General features: G+C 38.7%; 1 protein-coding gene across 1 annotated transcript in view; it reads right to left on the bottom strand.

The window, feature by feature from the left end:
* Positions 1 to 25,026, bottom strand: part of DCHS2 (dachsous cadherin-related 2) — a 304,834-nt gene that overhangs the window by 60,274 nt on the left and 219,534 nt on the right. Inside the window, exons 12-14 of the mRNA XM_007450282.1 lie at positions 17,386 to 17,520; positions 16,960 to 17,169; positions 6,502 to 7,359 (exon numbers count right to left, since the gene is read on the bottom strand). Of these exons, the coding sequence (XP_007450344.1) occupies positions 6,502 to 7,359; positions 16,960 to 17,169; positions 17,386 to 17,520 (1,203 nt within the window). The remainder of the gene's footprint in view (positions 1 to 6,501; positions 7,360 to 16,959; positions 17,170 to 17,385; positions 17,521 to 25,026) is intronic.

The raw sequence follows: 25,026 nt of genomic DNA, 5'->3' as shown, positions 1-25,026 counted from the left end.
CAAAGGTTTCCACAAGCCAAAAAAAAAAAAAAAAAAGAATCTGTACACAGACATTCCACCCTTTAAAAAATTACCTCAACATGGGTTACAGACCTAAATTCAAAATGTTAAAATAAAAAACTCCTAGACACTGGAGGAAACCTAGGTGACTCTGGGTTTGGGGATAACTTTTTAGATACCACACTAAAGGCAGGATCCCTGAAAGATAGAATTAATATGTTGGTCTTTATTAAAATTAAAATTTTCTGCTCTGCAAAAGACAATGCCAAGAGAATTAAAAGACAAGGCATATTCTGGGAGAAAATATTTGCAAAAGACATATCTGATAAAAGCCTGCTATCCAGAATATACAAAGAACTCTTAAAAGTCAACAATAAGAAAACAAACAACCTGATTAAAAATGGACAAAAGACCTTAAAAGACACTCAACAAAGGAGATATACAGATGGAAAGTAAGCATATGAAAAGATGCTCCCCATCATATGTCATCAGGGAAATGCAAATTAAAATGAGATACAACCATACATCTATTAGAATGGCCAAAATATACAACACTGAAAGCACCATATGCTGGCAAGGATGTGGAGCAACAGGAACTCTCATTCATTGCTGTGGGAAATCAAAATGGTACAGCCACTTTGGAAGACAGTTTGGCATTTTCTCACAAAACTAGACATACTCTAACCATAAGACCCAGGAATCAAACCCCTTGGAATTTATCCAAAGGAGTGGGAAATTTATGTCTATACAAAAACCTGTACATTGGTTTCTGTAGCAATTTTATTCATAATTGCCAAAACTTGGAAGCTACCAAGATGTCCTTCAGTAGATGAATAGATAAATAAGCTGCAATATCTAGACAATGGACTATTATTCAGTGCTGAAAAGGAATGAGCTATCAAGCAGTGAAAAGACATGGAAAAAACTTATGTGCATATTACTAAGTAAAAGAAGCTAATTTTAATAGGCTATGTGCTGTATGATTTCAACTATGTGACCTTTTGCAAAAGGCAACATTATGGAGACAATAACAAGATCAGTGGTTGCCTGGGTTTGGGGCTGGAGGTATGGGGGAAAGGATGAACAGACAGAGCATGTTTTTTTTTAGGGCAGTGAAACTACTCTGTATGATACTATAATGGTGGATACATGTCATTATACATTTGTCCAAACCCATAGAATGTAAAACAACAAGGTTGAACCCTAATGTAAACTATAGACTTTGGGTCATTATGACGTATCAGTGTAGGTTCACTGATTTTAACAAGTGTGCCACTCTGGGAAGGATGCTGATAATGAGGGAAGGAATGCATGTACTGGGGCAAGGGGTACATGAGAAATCTCTGTTATCTTCCCCTCAATTTTACTGTGTACCTAAACAGTCTTTAAAAAGTAGTTGTTAAAAAATATTAACCCTGTTACATCGCTAAGCAAAATATAATGATTCAGAAGAGAGTTATGCAAAATCACCTGGAAAAACAGAATCGTTCCCATGGCAGAAGGCTTGATGGAGGTGTTAAGACACCAAAAGAAGGTATGTGTGGCCAAAAGGAAGTCAATGAGCAAAAATGACACAAATGAACTTATTTAACAAAACAGACTCACAGACTTATAAAACAAACTTATGGTTACCAAAGGGAAAAGGTGGGGAGGGAGATAAATTAAGAGTTTGGGTTTAACATATACAAACTACTATATTTAAAATATATAACCAACAAGGACCTACTGTATAGCACAGGGAACTCTGCTCAATATTCTGTAATAACTTAAATGGGAAAAGAATTTGAAAAAGAATAGATATATGTATAGGTATAACTGAATCACTTTGCTGTACACCTGAAACTAACACAACATTGTAAATCAACTCTACTCCAATATAAAATTAAAAAAAAATTAAAGTAAAAAATAAAAAGCAAGTTAATGAGCAACAGAAGACCAGACAGTCATGAAGGCATCACAAAATTCTACTTGGCAGTGCTGCATGAGTTCTTTCTGAAGAAAGGGTAACACAGGCTGATGACATTCAACACTTGAATCGCATCCTGCTTGAACTATTTAGGATTAACAAGCAACCTTCTGAGTACAGTTTGGGTTCCTGTGTCTTTTTTCCTACAAAGAGAGAGCTGGTCATCCTGACATGACTACTATAATCCACATGGCAATCATAGTTCTTCTGTAAATAAAGGAAGTGCACTCTCGCTTATGTATCAGTCTCCTTCCTAACAGTTAGTAACCCCTAACCTCAGGGGAAGAACTCCCTCATTTGTTAAGATGAGGCCTTGAGCCAGGTGGCTGAGGCTCAGATGTGGGACTGGGGTTAATTTACAAAAATGAAAAATTCCTTGTGAGATGTTCACCTTCTTTTGAGAGGACTTGACCTTGTAAAGCCTTTCTCCTTCTGTCTCCTCCAGAGCTATCTTAGAATCATAGGTAAGGTGATGGAATTTGACACTGTTTGACAATGGCTAGTTAGATGGCACTGATTCCAGTGAATTTCATTCCAAACAGGAGACTGGCCTTAAAGAATGGAATAGGAATGATAGATACTATTTGCTTCCTTCTTTTCATTATCATAAGTTATATGTTGGGCCCTGTTCCAAAGCTGTGGATGACATAGAGACAGCACTTCCAAAATTATGCGAACTCTGTCACCTTGGAAAGTACAGTTCTTACCTGGTTTGGGGACCAGGTGGAACAGAAAGGAGTGGTAGGGATTTAGAAACTGCAAATATTTCATTGCTGTTAAATAACTGCTAAGTAACAACTGGTTGCTCTGGTGCGAATGTATAGCCAGCTAGCTTTATAGAATTCAATCAAGGATTTGGGACAGAAAGAAGGTAACAATAACAATGAAAACTGTGACTAGTACACTCACATGACCTCACTTGATCCTTACGGTTTCTCTGTGAGTCAGTTGTTATTATTTCCACTCTCTAGGAGGAGAAAGAGAACTTGCCCATCCTGGGCAGGAGAGCAGTAGAGACTCACTCAGCTACATTAAGTCCTATCACAATGTCCATACTCCACGTACATGCACCCCACCTTACCGACAGTAGGAGCCAGAATTCTGGATCGATTGCCAAAGGGCCAGAAGAAAGGTTTTCCTCCAAAATATCAAGATCTAATTTGTTTATGAGACAATAGTAAATATATTTTACTAGTTAGAATGCCCTCCTGTATCATCATCCTGTTTTCATTTTATCTCAAGTCTTTTAATGTCTGACTATTCCATTTTTAATCAGGCAATTCATAATTTCAATTTTTCCTCTCTAGTAATTATTAAAAATGCATGAAGTTGTGAAAAGTCCACTTTGGGGACTACGGTTGCTGATTCACCCTCATTGGTATAACCAAAGCTCTGGAAGTGGAAAAGAAGAAATAAAAGCTGGCTTCTAGAAGGTTCATTTAAATGGTTTAATGGATTGGAATGTCGCAGACAACAAAGTAGTTTATATTTCACTTCAAAAAGATTCAGAATGGTTATACTTCCACTCATGTGGGTAAAAAAGGAACAGCAAGTGGTAAGGGTAAAGAGCGGGGAATCATTTGGGCTTCAATTTTTCTTGTCACCTTGCTGTATGGCCAGCCTCTCCCTTACAGGCAACTGGCACCTTGTGAAATGACTCTTTCTGTGAATAAATGAACATTTCATGACTTAAAGAGACCTTACTTACTGAAGGGTTTCTTCTAAAATGCTATAAACTATAAAAAATTATATATATGTATGTGTATATATCTATTATTGAACTATGTACTGTTTTAAACAATTGAAGTATTAAGTTTAATGTTGTTAATAGATGAAAATAATGTCAATCAAAACTCAAACTTGTGGGCTTTCCAAGAAAGAAATGTTAAACAAATATAAATACATTAGAGTTATTTATTTTAACGTTTTATTTTCTTTAAAAAAATCTAAATGTTAAAAGCAGTTTAGGGTAATAGGATTTATGATGATACAGAACATAATTCACTCGGGATGTCAGGCAGTGCCTGCCGGATGGGATGCTTGAGTGAGCCACAGATGATGTGAGCTTCCAATAGGCACATATGTTTCCTTTGAAAATAAAGATTAAAATTGCAGATGTATTTGGGACAGAAATAATTCTGGAAGTTATAAAATGCTATTAAATAATGTATATCAAGGCCATTCTAACACTGATCAATGGGTTTACAATCTCTTAAAACCACTGGAATCCAATTTTTAAAAAAATCACCTTCTGGTGTCCATGATATGATCTGGCAATATGTACGAAATTCATGCTCCAGGCAAAGCTTTGGCCAGCTTGAAATATTTGGGGCATATGTCAATCAGTACATTACGCACTTTGTTGTCATTGTTCACTGGGGCCTAGTGAATCCTGCTGACCCTGGTGTAGGTTAGCTGCATCTAATCAGATTCAACAGCCTTCTTAACCACCATCCTTTCCTTCTCTAGTTCTCCTTCCTGTCATATGCTGCAGCTTTTAGGCTACTCTCCCCTTAGCCTCCATGCCCTTCACACGTCATAGCTACTCTTCAAAGCAAGGTCCCAACTCATTGCTTCTGATGTCTTGAAAAGTACACCTACCTGGATATTTATGGGTACCATATGCTGTATTACTGCCAGGTATTAACCTTGCTTATGTGTAAGATTTAATAAACAAATTTTAAGAATGTTAAGTTCTATTAAAAAGGTAGCAGTCAAATTTAGTACAGTAATTCTAAATACAAGAGGACTAAGAAGGACAACTCTAATCAGAGGTCAAAGAAAACACAATGATGCGATAGCAGAATAGAGGCTTCTGCCCATGTATTCATTAGCTTTTCTGAATGAACTGAAACAGTGGAGACTGAAACAAGTGGAGACTGAAAGGTCATGTGTCAAGGGTATTTAGGAAAAAAAATGTTTATATGTTCATTGCAGACAAAATCTGGGCTCAAAAATTCTATGATTTTATCAGATCAATTTCAAGATTGATTCATATATTTTGTGCTGTATTATTTAGAAAATGTCACCTTTCCTTTCTATCAGGCTCTGCTCTGGGGTTGGGATGTATACCTCTCCAGAGGTACAGAAACAGAGCTCTAAGGAGTATCTCATGTTATTTAACATTTAACTCTTATGCAGAAATCTCATCACACCTAAGTATATGGGTGGACATTTCTAGTTATTTTGGAAGTCGCTATTATTTCATTTAATGAAGGTAATTGCAATTTACCCTTAATTATGTTTAGAATCAATAAGAGGCCTTCCGAATAAGCAGCCCATGAGATAACCATAATTCAAAGGAAGATCAAAGGTTAATAATCTGCAACTGAGAAGAACCCTAATTTGACATTTGATATTAAATTGAATATTCTCTTTTCATAAAGAATATAACGTGTGACAAAATATTTTCACTATGAAATGTATAGATCAATTTCAGAAAAATGAAGTTTGCCTTTTAAATAGTGGTTGTTGTAGGTACGGATAAAGTGAAACTGAATCCAAAATGACAAAACAAAAACAAAAAAATGACTGGAGAAAGCAAACAGCACAAATCAGACTGTCTCAGGCAAACTCCTTCTCTCCCAAGCCCTGGAGTCCATGTGCTTTGCCCTCTGGCTGGCTGAAAGGTACAGAAGATTTATTTCTCAACTCTCTAGTTAGATATAATTACCTAGATTGGATTTCTTTCAATCCACAACTATATACAAATGTTTTTTTTTGCTTCGGGCTAGAAAGATCATTTAAATTAATTTTTTTTATGTTTCCCATTATGGCATACATTTGAGTAGGGAAATAACTGAAAAATATTTTAGCATTATGAGGAAAAATAGTTACCATTCACTGAAGCCTGTTCTGAGTAGTATAATCTGTGCCAAGTTCTTTGAAGATCAGATATTACTGCACTGTTTGAAAGCAATGCTGACTGTATCAAAATGAAGTATAATATAAAATGAAGTATAATAATAATAATAACAGCAGTTCCCATATATTACATGTTGATTCTGAGTCAGATACTGTTTTAAGTGCTTTATATGAACTGGCTTATTCAGTCCTATACCCTAATGAGGTAGGCACCAAACTTATCCTTAATTTGCAGATTAGGAAACTGAGGCAGAGACATCCAGCTGCCCGAGGACACACAGTGACAGTCACTGAACCACAACATACTTCACCTTTCATTGTACTTCTAGGAAAGTACTTTAGGAAATGTACAGTTGTTCAGAATTCATTAATATTTAAATAAAAGGGTTTTTATTTGAGATTTTAAATTTAAGTTAAACTTTATGAGCCTTGAATAATTTATCTTTCAGTATTTTTACTACCTTTTGCTGTCTTTAAAGGGGAGTGTGTGTGCATGTTTTACTGTATTTGAGTGTATTTTTCTAATGACATATTTTGAATGAAAGTTGGCACATCAAGAATTGGCTGGACTCAAAAATTCATAACTGAACCGTGATAGTGCTCATTCTATAATCCTTAGTTTTAAGCATTTTGCCAAAACTGGGACAATGTACAAAACACTTGACACTCACCTGCCTCACAATTTTCAGGCACAATCCCATTATACACATGCTGGCTGAAGGAAATCCTTACATCTTCTCCTTCCATGTGAATGACCAAGAGACCAGTGGTTGTCCTAGCTGGGAACCCTTGGTCAACAACTTTTAACTTCAGCCAGATAGGAAAATATTCTGAAGCTGGGTTTTGCTGAAGTTGAATTTCTCCTGTGTATTCATTAATAGAAAACACTGACTGGGGCTCTGCAAAACTAAATATGACAGTTCCATTGGACCCCAAGTCTGGGTCACTGGCTCTCAGGATGGCGGTCATCTGGTTAGTAGGTGACTGGGGGGAAAGAAAAATATCAAAGGGGTTCTGTTCCCAAACTGGATCATTGTCATTAACATCAGCGACATGTATTTTTATGATCACCGTGGTGCTTCTTGAGCCCTGGACACCACAGTCTCTGGCCACAGCCTTAAATATATGCTCAGCTCTGGCTTCTCGGTCAAGGATGTGGCTGGTTCTCAATGTGCCCGCTACGGGATCAATGGTGAATGCCCCGGAAGCCTCCTCCATCAGAGAATACTCAGTTTGCCCATTCAGGCCTTCATCCTTGTCCACGGCAGAGAGCACAAGAACCACGGTTCCCACTTGAGCATCCTCTCTCACAGAGGCCTGGTAATGGAGCCTGGAGAAGGAAGGACTGTGGTCATTGTCGTCCAGAACTCTGACTTGCAGCTGCACCATGGAGCTCCGGGGTGGATCCCCCAGATCGGAGCACAGGATGACTAGGGTGAAGTTGCTGACTTGCTCCCGGTCCAAAGCACGAATGATTGAGAGTTCTCCTGATGTTTCATTAATAGCAAAGTACTCATCAGTATTTCCATCTAGTAAAGAAAACAATTCAAAATACATTTGAATTCAAAAAGTAGCAGCCCTTTGCCATGAATATATATATTCATTCAACAGATATTTATTTCCTGATTATTACATCCTAGCACTTTTGTAAGTACTTTTGTAAGTACAGAATAAGGTCCCTGCCCTCATGAAGTTTCTATTATCAGGAGATAAACAAAAAAATATAATTCAGTATCTATCTTAATTCAATCAGTAATTCAAACACTTGCTTTGACTGATTTGCAGCAGTATGATTTGTTTTGTGTGCAACTTCAACTTTTTATATTAATATATTTTTCCTTTTGGGAGGATTAAAATGTATGTTTTACGTGAAATAAAACAGTAGTCAGGTATAAGCAACAGGATACAATGTCCATTTTTAGACATCAATCAAAAAATAACAGATTGATGTACGACAGCATACCTGTAATTTTCCCAAATGCTACTCACTACAGATTGAATGCCAGTTATACTACTGCAATAAGGTCTCTTCTACATTCCACACCTTCTGTGCATGAATCATAACACTTCTGTTAGAGATACTGGAACATTTGTCTATCTCTTCCATAACATAAGCCAGGATTATGTTTTATTATTGTCTATATCCTTCAAAAAAATGTTCCTTTTGCTATTGTACATGGTACCAAGTAGAATAAAATTTTAAACTGAACACAGGGATAAAAAGTTTCCAAAGGCAGGTTAAAGTCACCCCAAAAATTAGTTGGAAAAATGCAGTTCAATTACCTACCAGCCACATTCTTGGACGAGGGGCACCATTCCCAACAGTGTGGGAACTTACTGGAGCCTACCAGAGGCACATGGAAGAAGTGGAGCAGCATTCTGAGAAAACAACAGCCACAGGCAGTGCTGGGGGCTGAGGAGAAGGGACTGCATTTGTACGCCTTCATAAGATGTGTTAATTTGTATCAAACACAGGGATGGTGAGACAAACTACATTTCTGTGGCATTTGTGGTTGATAAAGCAATTCATTCCCTCAGTAAACATTTCAACAACACCTGTCATGTACCAAGTATGTGCTGGACACTGGGAATACGAGGAGTGGAAGATGTGAATCTGGCCTCCAAGAGTTTACAGTCCAGGAGGAAAGGCAGGTCGGTATCTGAACATTAAAATACAGTGTGAAACTCACATGTGCAGGGTGCTGGGAAGCACAGAGGATGAGCACAGGGTCCTGTGTTAGGATGGCCAGGAAATGTTTCTTAGAAAGAGTGACATCAAAACTAACTCCTTAAGGGGAGAAAGCCAGGCTACAAGTCTCACTGGAGGGGAGAGACAAACCTGGGTTAAGTCCCAGGAATATGACAAATTAATCGTTGCAAACATTTTAGTGTGACTAGAACACTGGGTTTTCTGGGTATTTGAGTGTAGAGGATAGGGAGACAGAGGGTTGACAGTGGCAAAAACATAAATCTGGAAGATAAGCAGGCATCCGATCATGAACTGCCCTGTATACACTGCTGAAGACTATATTATCTTAAAATCTACTGGGAGGCCCTGCAGGATTGTAGACAGGAAAGCGTTATGAATCACATTTCTGTTTTAGGAAGAGTACAGGGCCCCAGTGCCAGAGCTTGATTAAACTAGAGGAAGATTAGGAGGCTAACACAGTATCTATGTGAGCAATGAGGAGGTTCTGCAATAATATGCCCCTGGAGGAAGTGGACACACTCCAGAGATATAGAGGAGGGAAATAAGGAGTAAGGAAGGGAAGACTCATAATCCGGCTTAGGGGGAAGACTCAAAGGTGTTTAGACCAGCTGACTTTAAAATGAGGTCTGAGGACCCTGGAGTTATATTAAGTTATCTAAGGAGTATCTGGAAACACGTAAATTTTAAGGTAATTTCCAGAAGTTCAGTTTATATATCCTTATTCCTAAAATTGTTCTGCTTAAGAAAACCCCTGGGATCTCGTGGATTTGTCCTTCCCCAAATCACTTTTATAATCACCCTTCTTGCAAATTATAAAAGAAAGGTTCACCTCTCACCCCTTCCAACTTGACCAAGGTGTACCACACCAGGGTGTGAAAGTTTCTAGGCTAACAAGCAAAGGGGCATTCCAAATACTGGTGTTTCATGTTGAAACAGGGACTGACTGTTTCAGTCAGTTTAATGCCTGGGAAATACATCCTTTTTATGTTGGAGAGGGTCTTTGCTACAAACTAAATTTTAGGACCTATTCAAGCTCATAAGTAGTAAATAAATAAAAAAAGAATGACCATTAATTGATTTGGGGGCATATAATGCAGAAGGAATTTAAGAAATAAGTGTTACTACTATAACAACAATCTGTCTCCCATGTAAAAAATGTGAACAAGGATTTTGAGTGTTTACATCTGTAACAAGATTTCTTTTAAGGGCATATTGAACAAAAAAAGGATGAAGATCACTGGCAGAGATTCTAGAAGAAGCCAGACCATGATGAAGTGAGTGAAAAGGGAGTGATGTTAAGTTCAGTTTTGGATACATTGATAATGAGATGCTTTTAGATATAAAAATTGGGTCCTTGAGGCTGTCAGAAAAAATGGTGAAACAATTTGAAACAGAAGGGAAAAAATAAGTGGGTGTCCAAGGGGTGAAAAAAAAAAGATTAGGGTGTGACTAGTCTGGCTTTGCCATCTGAGTTTTCTTCCGGGTATTTTATCTTCATTGTCTTTCAGGTATTTTATCTCTGTAAATTGTTGAAAACTAATACATAATGAGAATGGTTCTTGTTCACAGAAATTCAAATTAACTGTGTCTAGTGGAATGGCATTGATTACTATTCTATGGATAGACCTCTTCTGCATTTCAGAATTCCTTATTTTCACTCTGTGTGTGTATGTGTGTGTTTCTTACATTTCTCCTTGAACTAATTTTAACATCTTTTTGGTTTGGTTTGGTATGAGAGTCATACAAATATGTCCTTTGATGGGGAGTTCTGGAGTGAGGATGACACAGAGCAAAGTCCACAGTCCACCACAGGACATAAAGTGTGAACAAAAATGTTATTTCTTGTCAAAGGCACTGACCCTGATTCTGCTTTCTCACTGTGAAAAGGAGAGAGTGGAAAATAAAAATTTATTAGGAGGTAGGATCAAGATGGTGGAGTGTGAAGAGTCTGAGCTCACCTCCTCTCAGGAAGACATCAAAACTACATAAAAAGAAACTCTCTCTGAGACTGACCTGAAGATTAGCAGAATGGCTCTTCTACAACCAAGATTACAAAGAAAGAACCATGTGGAGTCTGGTAGGAGGGGAGGAGAAGAAATCTAGTCAGGACCCACACCCCTGGTGTGCGACCCAGAAGAGGAGAAGGATTTCAGAGGCTTAGGGATCCTCCCTCAGGGGTGAGGGGTTTGAGCCCCACATTGGGCATACCAGCCCTGGGGTCTGGCACTTGGAATAGAAGCCCCTTTAGGTGGTTTGAAAACTAGTGAGGCTTAATGGAAGCCTGTAGGAAACTGAGACTCTGTTCTTGAAGAGTGTGGACATTCACTTGTTTGTTCCCAGTCCCAGCACAGAGGCAGCAGACTGAAACGTGCCTGGTGCTCTGGCCAGCCTGCTATGACTGCTCCAGTGCACTTTACCTCTGTCTGAGACAGGCTCTTACCTCAGCCTCTCCTGCCCCAGCCCCACTCCTTAACAAGGCAGAAACCATCAGTGCACCTTGGGAGAAGCCAGGGCTTGCACCAGCCTCCTATTCCAGCCCTCTGGGTCCTAGCCCCAACCTGGCCAAGGCAGAAACCTCTATAGCACCAAGGAGACACTAAGCTCACTCAGGATTGTGGCCCCAGCCCCTCAGACCCTGGCCCCACCCCCTGACAGGGCAGTGACAGCTAGCGCATCCCAAAAGAAGACATGTCCCATGATCACTTTAGATCCAGCTCTATCACCAAAGCCACTGGGCATAGGCAGACTGCATAGGGATGCTCCAACTGCTCCAACACAAAGACATGAGTTCAAGACCAAGAAGGGTATGTTTTCCCTAATTTCATAGAGACAAACAAAATGAGAATAAAGTCATAGAGAGTCAAACAAAATGAGAAGACACAAGAACATGTTCCAAAGCAAAGAGCAATATAAAACACTGGGATGGGGAGGATGGAAGCCTAATGAAACAGAGATAAGTAATTTACCTGATAAAGGGTTCAAAGCAATAGTCATAAAAATGTTCACCAAACTTAGAAAAAGAATAGACGAATACAGTGAGAACTTCAACAAAGAACTAGAAAATATAAAAAAGAGCCAATTAGAACTGAAGGATACAATAACTGAAAGGAGAAATACACTAGAAGGAATTAACAGCAGATTAGGTGATACGGAGGAATACATAAATGACCTAGAAGACAGAATAGTGGAAATCACCCTATCAGAGCAGCAAAAAGAAAAAAAGTTTAATAAGGATTATTTAAGGGACCTCTAGAACAATATCAAGCATACTAACATTCGTGTTATAGGGGTCAGAGAGGAAGAGAGAGAAAAAAGGGGCAGAAAGCATATTTGATGTAATTATAGCTGAAAACATCACTAACCTGAAAAGGAAATGTATCCAGATCCAAGAATCACAGAGATGCCTAAACAAGATGAACCCAAAGAGACTCACACTAAGTCATTTCATAATTAAAATGGAAAAAGTTAAAGAGTGAATGACAGAATTTTAAAGACAGGAAGAGAAAAACAAAGTCACATACAAGGGAACCATGATAAATATTAGCTGACTTTTTAGCAGAAATCTTGCAAGCCAGAGGGAGCAGCATGACATATTTAAAGTGCTGAAAGGAAAGACCCTACAACCAAGAACACTCTACCCAGCAAGGTTATCATTCAGAATTGAAGGAGAGACAAAGAGTTTCTCAGACAAGCAAAAACTAAAAGAGGATGTTGTCACTAAATTGGCCTTACAAGAAATGTTAAAGTGTCTTCTTTAAGTGAAAAAGAAAAGGCTATAAAAAGAAAAGTTTTGGGCTTCCCTGGTGGCGCAGTGGTTGAGAGTCCACCTGCCGATGCAGGGGACGTGGGTTCGCGCCCCAGTCTGGGAAGATCCCACATGCTGCAGAGCGGCTAGGCCTGTGAGCCATGGCCGCTGAGCCTGCGCGTCCGGAGCCTGTGCTCCACAACGGGAGAGGCCACAACAGTGAGAGGCCCATGTACAGCAAAAAAAAAAAAAAAAAGTTTTAAAAAGATGTGAAGAAAAAAATTTCACTGATAAATATATAGTAGAGGCAGTGAATCAACCACTTAAATAAGCTAGTACAAAGGTTAAAAGATAAAAATTATAAAATCAACAATAACTATGATAAACACTGAAGGGATATAAATAAAGATGTAAAATATGACACCAAATCATAAAGCATGTTGGGAGTGGAGTGAAAAACGTAAAGCTTTTAGGATGTGTTTGAACTTAAACACTATCAGTTTAAAACAGCTATATGTAATTGATATATATGAACCTCATGGTAACCACAAATCAAAAATCTCCAATGGATATACAAAAAACAAAGAGAAAAGAACCCAAACATAAAACTGAAGAGAATAGTTAAACTGTGAGGGAATAGACTAAAGGAACAAGAAAAGAACAGAGAAGAACTATAAAAACAACCAGAAAACAAGTAACAATATGGCAGTAAGTACATATCTGTGAATAATTACTTTATGTATATAGATTAAATGCTCCAATCACAGGACATAGAATGGCTGAATGGATAAGAAAACAAACCCATCTATATGCTGCCTACAAGAGACTCACTTCAGATATAAAGACATATTCACCTGAAAGTAAAAAGATGGAAAAAGATTCTCCATGCAAATGGAAATGAAAAGAAAGCTTGGATAACAATATGCATATCAGACAAAATAGACTTTAAAACAAAGTTAACAACAAAGACAAAGAAGGGCATCATATAAATGGGTCAATCCAAGAAGAAGATATATCATTCATAAACATAAATGCACCTAGTACAAGAGCACCTAACTATATAAAGCAAATATTAACACACATAAAGGGAGAAACTGACAGAAATACAATAACAGTAGAGAACTTTAATACCCCATTTACATAAATGAACAGATCATCCAGACAGAAAATCAATAAGGGACACATTAAATGACACAGTAGATCAGAAGGAGTTAATAGATATCTACAAAACATTCCATTAAAAACAGCAGAAAACACATTCTTTTCAAGTGCACATAGAACATTCTCCAGGACAGATCACATGCTAGGCCACAAAAAAAAATCTTCAATACATTTAAGAAGATTGAAATCATATCAAGTATGCATCTTTTCTGACCACAGTGGTAAGAAACTAGAAATCAATTATAGGAAGGAAACTGGAAAACACACAAACATGTGGAGACTAAACAACATACTACTAAAAAACCAATGGGTCAACAAAGAAATCAAAGAGGAAATTAAAAAAAAATACCTTGAGATGAATGAAGAGAAAAACACAACTTTCCAAAATCTATGGGACACAGCAAAAGCAGTTCTAAGAGGGAAGTTTATAGTAATTCAGGTCTAACTCAAGAAATGAGAAAAATCTTAAATAAACAACCTAACTTTCCATCTAAAGGAACTAGAAAAAGAAGTACAAAGCCCAAAGTCCACAGAAGGAAGGAAATAATAAAGATGAGAGCAGAAGTAAATAAAATAGAGACCAAAAAGAAAAAAAAAAGAAAAGAAAAGAAAAGCTCAGTGAAACTAAGAGCTGTTTTTTTAAAAGATAAACAAAATTGATAAAACTGTTAGCCAGACTCATCAAGAAAAGAAGAGAAAGTCTAAGTAAATAAAATTAGAAATGAAAGAGGAGAAATTACCACTGATATCACAGAGATACAATCATAAGAGAATACTATTGACAGGTATACAGCAGCAAACTGGACAACTTAGAAGAAATGGAAGAATGCCTAGAAACATACACACTTCCAAGACCAAAGTAATGAAATTGAATCAATAATCAAAACACCCCCAACAAATCAGAGTAGGCACACACCAGAATTTGAGGGTTTCTATCAAACACTTAAGGAATAGTTAATACCTATCTTTCCCAAACTATACCAAAAATTGAAGAGAAGGGAACACTTCCAAACTCACTCTATGAAGCCCTAATATCAAAACCAGACAAAGACACTACAAAAATAAATTACCAGGCCAATATTCCTGATGAACATAATGCAAAACCCTCAACAAAAATATTAGCAAACTAAATTCAACAATACATAAAAAGGATTTTTAATCATGATCAATTGAAATTTATTCCAGGGATGCAAGGATGGTTCAATATCTGCAAATCAATCAAAGTGTTACACCACATCAAAAAAGGGGAGGATAAAAGCTATATGATCATCTCATTTGACATAGAAAAAGCATTTTGCAGAACTCAACATCCATTTATGATAAAATCTCTTATCAAAGTTGGTAAAGATGAAACATACCTCAACATTATAAAGGCCATACATGACAAGCCCACAGCTGACATCAAACTCAACATTGAAAAGCTGAAAACTTTTCCTCTAAGATCAGGAATAAGAAAAGCATTCCCACTCTCATCACTTCTATTTAACATAGTATTGGGAGTCATGGAGAGGGGCAAAGTGGGTGAAGGGGAATCACGGGTACAAACTACTAGGTATAAAATAAGTTACAAGGATGTAATGCACAGCACTAGGAATACTCAATATTTTATAATAACTTTGTATGGAGCATAATCTATAAAAACATTGAATTATTATGTTGAACATCTGCAACTGTAAGTCTACTATACTTCACTTTTTAAAATGTCCTTTAATGGGACTTAGATCTAGGGTACAGTCAAGATAGGGAGATATTGAGGTCCAGTGGTAGCTGAAGACAGGAACTGGATGAAATGACCAGGAAGAGTGTGTCTACGAGAAAAGAAAAAGATATGCCAAAAAGATCCAGAAAACTTTAACAAGTCAGAGAACCACCAGAAGAACAAGGACATTGGGAAGACTTGTCTAGAAAGACAGATGAAGGACCAAAAGAAAGTAAGTGGCTTTCTGAAGTCAAGGTGAGACCAAGTGTCCAGGGCATGGTGCACAAAGACACAAAGCAATACAATTAAATTAAGAACTGAGGGCTTCCCTGGTGGCGCAGTGGTTGAGAGTCCGCCTGCCGATGCAGGGGCCATGGGTTCATGCCCCGGTTCGGGAAGATCCCACATGCCGTGGAGCAGCTGGGCCTGTGAGCCTTGGCCGCTGAGCCTGCGCTTCCAGAGCCTGTGCTCTGCAATGGGAGAGGCCACAACAGTGAGAGGCCCGTGTACCGCAAAAAAAAAAAAAAAAAATTAACAACTGAGAAAGATCCAACGCATTTGGCAACAACGGGATCTTTTATGTCTCTGGAAAGGGTAGTTTCGGTGGAGTGACTTCAGTGGAGCACATTTTACAGCAGGCTAAGAAATGAAAGTAAAGACACAGAAACCAGAGTGTAGACAACAATTTTTAAGAAGTTTGATTGTGAAGGAAAAGAGACAGTGAGTGAAGGGAGACATCTATGCTTTTCAAGATGGGAAATACTGATGGGAAAAGCCAGTAGAGAGGAACTGTTGACCATTTGGGAAAGGGAAGTGAATGATCAAAAAGAATGTCCTTGATGCTGTGAGAGGGGACAGGAGCTGTCTGGGGATTGTTTGTAGCTGGTTCTCAACAAGATAAATACAAAGAAATTAAGAGTAAGTATTTAGGGCCTCCCTGCTGGCGCAGTGGTTGAGAGTCCGCCTGCCGGTGCAGGGGATACGGGTTCGTGCCCCGGTCTGGGAGGATCCCACATGCCGCGTAGCGGCTGGGCCCGTGAGCCGTGGCCGCTGAGCTTGCGCGTCCGGCAACGGGAGGGGCCACGACAGTGAGAGGCCCACATATCGCAAAAAAAAAAAAAAAAAAAAAAAAGAGTAAGTATTTAGAAAATTTTATAGCAACATGAGAGAATAATCTTATGTCTTCATAATACAGTAATAGTTTTTAAAAACTGGGGCTTGCATTTTGTATGCCTTTGATTTTTTTCTCCCAGTAATTTATATTTATTGGATTTTACAAAAGTATCAGTCACATCAGATTGGAAATTTCGAAAAACACAAACCCTGGTCCTTAACCACAATTGGTAGTGTAGAAGTTCCTAAAGACTTTGATCTCTGGGGTATTGTTGTAGATCTGAAGTGTTTCCTTGGTCTGCAGATCTGGGAATTGTTTTTCTACTCATGTCTTCTAGGCCTGAAAGAAAGTCTTGACTGCTCAAAATAATAAAAATAAGTGATCATACGAGAGAAGTGAAAATAGAAAAAAAATGAAAATAGAAAACAAAAGCTATCTGTTCCATCTGTACATGCACTAATATTAGTGGATTACTAACAGCGAGAGTTGTCAAGGGCAGATTTTTGAGGAGTTTGGAGGGCACTGGATCAGGGTGGCTGTGGGGAGAAGGAGAGGAGACCCAGGGCACCAATCAGTTCTTAGCAGGTGTGCGTTCTGTAAACACTGCACTAGATACCAAATGCTGAATGCACTTCATGAAGTGTGTGTCAACCGAGTTGGTATCCTGGGGAGGGGCTATTTAAATAAAGATAATACTTACCAATTATGTGATACCTGACAGCTCCATTATTGCCAGCATCCATATCAGAGGCCAAAACAGTGTAGACAAGCCCTGGCTCTTGGTTTTCCAGAACCTCAATGTCATGCCTGGGGACAATAATCTCCGGTGCATGATCGTTTTCATCTCCCACAGTGCAGAGAATTGTTGTAGTCCCAGACAGAGCAGGGGCTCCCCCATCACGTACAAGTACTGACAAGGAACAAAAGACGGCACAGATGGTGGCCATTAATTCATACCTAAAATATGCTGCCCTAACTAGACAGCAACAGACCAAATTAACCGGGTAGCACTGGGTCAATAATATTTTATTTACAGACAACCTACTGAAATGTAAAATTTCCCCTCTCAATGGCCTGCTGCCTATTTTTGTTTTTGTTTGTTTAGCACAGTCAAGGGATCCCTTACCTCGAAGGGTGAGGACTTCCTGAACTTCTCTGTCAAGTGTAGTGGTTGTCACCACCTCCCCAGTGTCAGGATTTATCTCGAACAACCCGAATAAAGCACCTGGCATGATTTCAAACTGAAGCTTGGAATTGATTCCTAAAGGAAAATATAGAGGAAAAACTCAGCCATAATCCTCTTGGAATCCATCTGTCTCTTCTCCTTTTTCCTATGAACATGTTAGGCCATAGATAAAAAAGGCAAGACACGTAACCTTCAAATTAAGGTCAGAAACAAAAACAAAAATTTAAAACAACTCTTTTGGCTGGTCTTGCTAAATAAAAGTCTCCTGACTGAAATGCTGGATTTTCAAAAATCCTTCCTACAGTGAATGCTTAAGATTTTCTCCCTCCCATAAAAAATTTCTTATGAGTGTGCAACCCTACAACATATTCCTAATTACTCCTGCTAACACCCGATTGTGATTTAATGGCATCATTATAAGCTTGCAGGGCAAATGACAATTTCTGTAGGTGGACCCTCTGTTTAAAAGCTTGCGCCCAAAGAGCTTCAAGATGGAGTAAGAGTAAGATGTGGAGTTCACCCTCCTCCCCACAAATACATCAGAAATACATCTACATGTGGAACAACTCCTACAGAACACCTACTGAATGCAGGAGGAAGACCTCAGACCTCCCAAAAGGCAAGTGACTCCCCACGTACCTGGGTGGGGCAAAAGAAAAAAGAAAAAAACAGAGACAAAAGAATAGGGACGGGACCCGCAATAGGGAGGAAGCTGTGAAGGAGGAAAGGTTTCCACACACTAGGAAGCCCCTTCGCAGGCAGAGACTACGGGTGACGGAGAGGGGGAAGCTTCGGAGCCATGGAAGAGAGCGAAACAACAGGGGTGCAGAGGGCAAAGCGGAGAGATTGCCGCACAGAGGATCGGTGCCGACAGGCACTCACCAGCCCGAGAGGCTTCTCTGCTCACCCGCCAGGACAGGTGGGGGCTGGGAGCTGAGGCTTGGGCTTCGGAGGTCGGATCCCAGGGAGAGGGCTGGGGGTGGCTGCGTGAACACAGCCTGAAAGGGGCTAGTGCATCACAGCTAGCCGGGAGGGAGTCCGGGAAAAAGTCTGGAGCTGCCGAAGAGGCAAGAGACATTTTCTTGCCTCTGTGTTTCCTCGTGCATGAGGAGAGGGGATTAAGAGCGCCGCTTAAAGGAGCTCCAGAGACGGGCGTGAGCTGCGGCTATCAGCGCGGACCCCAGAGACGGGCATGAGACGCTAAGGCAGCTGCTGCCGCCACCAAGAAGCCTGTGTGCAAGCACAGGTCACTCTCCACACCTCCCCTCCTGGGAGCCTGTGGAGCCCGCCACTGCAGGGTCCCATGATCCAGGGAAAACTTCCCTGGGAGAACACATGGTGTGCCTCAGGCTGGTGCAACGTCATGCTGGCCTCTGCTGCCGCAGGCTCGCCCGGCATCTGTACGCCTCCCTCCCCCAAGCCTGAGTGAGCCAGAGCCCCCGAAACAGCTGCTCCTTTAACCCCGTCCTGTCTGAGCGAAGAACAGATGCCCTCCGGCGACTTACATGCAGAGGCAGTGTCAAATCCAAAGCTGAACCCCAGGAGCTGAGCGAACAAAGAAGAGAAAGGGAAATTTCTCCCAGCAGCCTCAAGAGCAGCAGATTAAATCTCCACAATAAACTTGATGTACCCTGCATCTGTGGAATACTTGAATAGACAACGAGTCATCCCAAATTGAGGAGGTAGACTTTGGGAGCAACGATATATATATCTTTTTCCCTTTTTCTTTCTTTGTGAGTGTCTATGTGTATGCTTCTGAGTGTGATTTTCTCTGTATAGCTTTGCTTTTAACATTTTTCCTAGGATTCTGTGTGTCCGTTTTTGTTTTTGTTTGTGTTTTAATATAGTTTTTAGCGTTTGGTATCATCGGTGCATTTGTTTTTTGGTTTGCTTGCTCTCTTCTTTATTTTGCTTTTATTACTTTAAAAAAATTTAAAAATTATTTTTTATTTTAATAACTTTATTCCATTTTATTTTATCTCCTTCTTTCTTTCTTTCTTACTTTTTTTTCTCCCTTTTATTCTGAGCCATGTGTATGAGAGGCTCGTGGTGCTCCAGGCAGTGGTCAGGGATGTGCCTCTAAAGTGGGAGAGCCAAGTTCAGGACATTGGTCCACAAAAGACCTCCTAGCTCCATGTAATATGAAATGGTGAAAATCTCCCAGAGATCTCCATCTCAATGCCAAGACCCAGCTCCACTCAACAACCAGCAAACTCCAGAGCTGGACACCCTATGCCAAACAACTATCAACACAGGAACACAACACTACCCATTAGCAGAGAGGCTGCCTAACACCATAAGAAGGTCACAGACACCCCAAAACACACCACCAGACATGGACTTGCCCACCAGAAGACAAGATCCAGCCTCATCCACCAGAACACGGGCACTAGTCCCCTCCACCAGGAAGCCTACACAACCCACTGAACCAGTCTTACCCACTGGGGGCAGACACCAAAAACAATGGAAACTACAAACTTGCAGCCTGTGAAAAGGAGACCACAAACACAGTAAGTTAAGCAAAATGGGAAGACAGAGAAACACACAGCAGATGCAGGAGCAAAGTAAAAACCCACCAGACCTAACAAATGAAGAGGAAATAGTCAATCTACCTGAAAAAGAATTCAGAATAATGATAGTAAAGATGATCCAAAATCTTGGAAATAGAATGGAGAAAATACAAGAAACGTTTAACAAGGACCTAGAAGAACTAAAGAGCAAACAAACAGTGATGAATGACACAATAAATGAAATTAAAAATTCTCTAGAAGGGATCAATAGCAGAATAACTGAGGCATAATAATGGATAAGTGACCTGGAAGATAAAATAGTGCAAATAACTACTGCAGAGCAGAATAAAGAAAAAACAATGAAAAGAATTGAGGACAGTTTCAGAGACTTCTGGGACAACATTAAACACACCAACATTTGAATTATAGGGAACCCAGAAGAAGAAGAGAAAAGGAAAGGGACTGAGAAAATATTTGAAGGGATTATAGTTAAAAACTTCCCTAATATGGGAAAGGATATAGTTAATCAAGTCCAAGAAGCACAGAGAGTCCCATACAGGATAGATCCAAGGAGAAACACACCAAGACACATATTAATCAAGCTATCAAAAAATAAATACAAAGAAAAAATATTAAAAGCAGCAAGGGAAAAACAACAAATAACATACAAGAAATCCCCATAAGGTTAAGAGCTGAACTTTCAGCAGAAACTCTCCAAGCCAGAAAGGAGTGGCAGGACACATTTCAAGTGATGAAGGGGAGAAAAACACAACCAAGATTACTCTACCAGGCAAGGATCTCATTCAGATTTGATGGAGAAATTAAAAGCTTTACAGACAAGCAAAAGCTAAGAGTTCAGCACCACCAGACCAGCTTTACAACAAATGCTAAAGGAACTTCTCTAGGCAGGAAACACAAGAGAAGGAAAAGACCTACAATAACAAACCCAAAACAATTAAGATAATGGTAATAGGAACTTACATATCTATAGTTACTTTAAATGTAAAAGATTAAATGTTCCAACCAAAAGAAATAGACTGGCTGAAAGGATACAAAAACAAGACCCATAGATGTGCTGTCTACAAGAGACCAACTACAGACCTAGGGACACATACAGACTTAAAGTGGGGGGATGGAAAAAGATATTCCATGCAAATGGAAATCAAAAGAAAGCTGGAGTAGCAATTCTCGTATCAGACAAAATAGTCTTTAAAACAAAAACTATTACAAGAGACAAAGAAGGACACTACATAATGATCAAGGGATCAATCCAAGAAGAAGAAATCCAAGAAGAAGAAATGTTATAAATTTACAATTTATAACAATTGTAAATATTTATGCACCCAACACAGGAGCTCCACAATACATAAGGCAAATACTAACAGCCATAAAAGGGGAAATTGACAGTAACACAATCATAGTAGGGGACTTTAACACCCCACTTTCACCAGATCATCCAACATGAAAATAAATAAGGACAAACAAGCTTTAAATGATACATTAAACAAGATAGACTTAATTGATATTTATAGGACTATCCATCCAAAAACAACAAAATACACTTTCTTCTCATGTGCTCATGGAACACTCTCCAGGATAGATCATATCTTGGGTCACAAATCAAGCCCTGGGAAATTTAAGAAAATTGAAGTAATATCAAGTCTCTTTTCTGACCACAACACTATGAGAATAGATATCAATTAAAGGAAAAGATCTGTAAAAAATACAAACACATGGAGGCTAAACAATACACTACTTAATAACCAAGGGATCACTGAAGAAATCAAAGAGGAAATCAAAAAATACCTAGAAACAAATGACAATGAAAACATGACAATCCAAAACTTATGGGATGCAGCAAAAGCAGTTCTAAGAGGGAAGTTTATAGCAATAGCAACCTACCTTAAGAAATAAGAAACATCTGAAATAAACAACCTAAACTTACACCTAGAACAATTAGAGAAAGAAAACAAAAAAACCCCAAAGTTAGCAGAAGTAAAGAAATCATAAAGATCAGATCAGAAATAAATGAAAAAGAAAGGAAGGAAAAAATAGCAAAGATAATAAAACTATAAACTGGTTTTTTGAGAAGATAAACAAAATTGATAAACCAGTAGCCAAACTCATCATGAAAAAAAGAGAGAAGATTCAAATAGAGAAAATTACAAATGAAAAAGGAGAAGTAACAACTGACACTGCAGAAATACAAAGCATCATGAGAGATTACTACAAGCAACTATATGCCAATAAAATCAACAACCCGGAAGAAATGGGAAAATTCTTAGAAATGCACAACTTTCTGAGACTGAACCAGGAAGAAATAGAAAATATGAACAGACCAATCACAAGCAGTGAAATTGAAACTGTGATTAAAAATCTTCCAACAAGAAAAAGCTCAGGACCAGATGGCTTCACAGGTGACTTCTATCAAACATTTAGAGAAGAGTTAACACCTAACCCTCTCAAACTCTTCCAAAATATAGCAGAGGGAGGAATACTCCCAAACACATTCTACTAGGCCATTATCACCCTGATACCAAAAGCAGACAAAAATGTCACAAAGAAAGAAAACTACAGGCCAATATCACTAATGAACATAGACGCAAATATCCTCAACAAAATACTGGGAAACAGAATCCAAGAAGGACATTAAAAGGATCATACACTATGATCAAGTGGGATTTATAACAGGAATGCAAGGATTCTTAATGTATGCAAATCAATCAATGTGAAACACCTTATTAACAAATTGAAGGAGAAAAACCATACGATTATCTCAATAGATGCAGAGAAAGCTTTTGACAAAATTCAACACCCATTATGATTAAAGCCCTCCAGAAAGTAGGCATAGAGGGAACTTACCTCAACATAATAAAGGCCACATATGACAAACCCACAGCCAACATCGTCCTCAATGGTGAAAAATTGAAACCATTTCCACTAAGATCAGGAAAAAGACAAGGTTGCCCACTCTCACCACTATTATTCAACTTAGTTTTGGAAGTTTTGCCACAGCAATCAGAGAAGAAAAAGAAATAAAAGGAATCCAAATCAGAAAAGAAGAAGTAAAACTCTCACTGTTTGAAGATGACATGATACTACACATAGAGAATCCTAAAGATGCTACCAGAAAACAACTAGAGCTAATCGATGAATTTGGTAAAGTAGCAGGATACAAAATTAATGCACAGAAATCTCTTGCATTCCTATATAATAATGATGAAAAATCTGAAAGTGAAATTAAAGAAAACACTCCCATTTACCACTGCAACAAAAAGAATGAATTATCTAGTAATAAACCTAACTAAGTAGACAAAAGACCTGTATGCAGAAAATTATAAGACACTGATGAAAGAAATTAAACATGATAAAAATAGATGGAGAGATATACCATGTTCTTGGATTGGAAGAATCAACATTGTGAAAATGACTCTACTACCCAAAGCAATCTACAGATTCAATGCAATCCCTATCAAACTACCACTGGCACTGTTCTAGAACTAGAACAAAAAAATCTCAGAATTTGTATGGAAACACAAAAGACTGCGAGTAGCCAAAGCAATCTTCATAAAGAAAAAGGGAGCTGGAGAAATCAAGCTGCCTGACTTCAGACTATACTACAAAGCTACAGTAATCAAGACAGCATGGTACTGGCACAAAAACAGAAATATAGATCAATGGGACAGGATAGAAAGCCCAGAGATAAACCCATGTACATATGGTCACCTTATGTTTGATAAAGGAGGCAAAAATATACAGTGGAGAAAAGACAGCCTCTTCAATAAGTGGTGCTGGGAAAACTAGACAGCTACAAGTAAAAGAATGAAATTAGAACACTCCCTAACACCATACACAGCAATAAACTCAAAATGGATTAAAGTACTAAATGCAAGGTCAGACACTATTAAACTCTTAGAGGAAAACATAGACAGAACACTCCATGACATAAATCACAGCAAGATCCTTTATGACCTACCTCCTAGAGAAATGGAAATAAAAACAAAAATAAACAAATGGGGCCTAATGAAGCTTAATAGCTTTTGCTCAGCAAAGGAAATCATAAACAAGATGAAAAGACAAACCTCCGAATGGGAGAATATATTTGCAAATGAAGCAACTGAGAAAGGATTAATCTTCAAAATTTACAAGCAGCTCAATATCAAAAAGAAACAAGCAACCTAATCCAAAAATGGGCAGAAGACCTAAATAGGCATTTCTCCAGAGAAGATATACAGATTGCCAACAAACACATGAAAGAATGCTCAACATCATTAATCATTAGAGAAATACAAATCAAAACTACAATGAGATATCATCTCACACCAGTTAGAATGGCCATCATCAAAAAAATCTACAAACAATAAATGCTGGAGAGGGTGTGGAGAAAAGGGAACCCTCTTGCACTGTTGGTGGGAATGTAAACTGATACAGCCACTATGGAGAACAGTATGGAGGTTCCTTCAAATTTTTAAAATAGAACTACCCAGCAATCCCACTACTGGGCATATACCCTGAGAAAACCATAATTCAAAAAGAGTCATGTACCACAATATTCTTTGCAGCTCTATTTACAATAGCCAGGACATGGAAGCAACCTAAGTGTCCATCAACAGATGAATGGATAAAGATGTAGCACATATATACAATGGAATATTACTCAGCCATAGAAAGAAAAGAAATTGAGTTATTTGTAGTGAGGTGGATGGACCTAGAGTGTATCATACAGAGTGAAGTAAGTCAGAAAGAGAAAAACAAATACTGTATGCTACACATATCTATGGAATCTTAGAAAAAAAATGTTCATGAAGAATCTAGGGGCAAGATGGGAATAAAGACACAGACCTACTAGAGAATGGACTTGAAAATATGGGGAGGGGGATGGGTAAGCTGGGACAAAGTGAGAGAGTGGCATGGACATATATACACTACCAAATGTAAAATAGATAGCTAGTGGGAAGCAGCTGCATAGCACAGGGAGATCAGCTCAGTGCTTTGTGACCACCTAGAGGGGTTGTATAGGGAGGGTGGGAGAGAGGTAGACGCAAGAGGGAAGAGATATGGGGATATATGT

Source organism: Lipotes vexillifer, unplaced genomic scaffold, assembly GCF_000442215.2.
Source record: "Lipotes vexillifer unplaced genomic scaffold, Lipotes_vexillifer_v1.1 scaffold266, whole genome shotgun sequence".
Taxonomy (NCBI): domain Eukaryota; kingdom Metazoa; phylum Chordata; class Mammalia; order Artiodactyla; family Lipotidae; genus Lipotes; species Lipotes vexillifer.
Note: the sequence above shows the minus strand (reverse complement) of the source record. Positions and strands in the feature narration are given on the sequence as shown.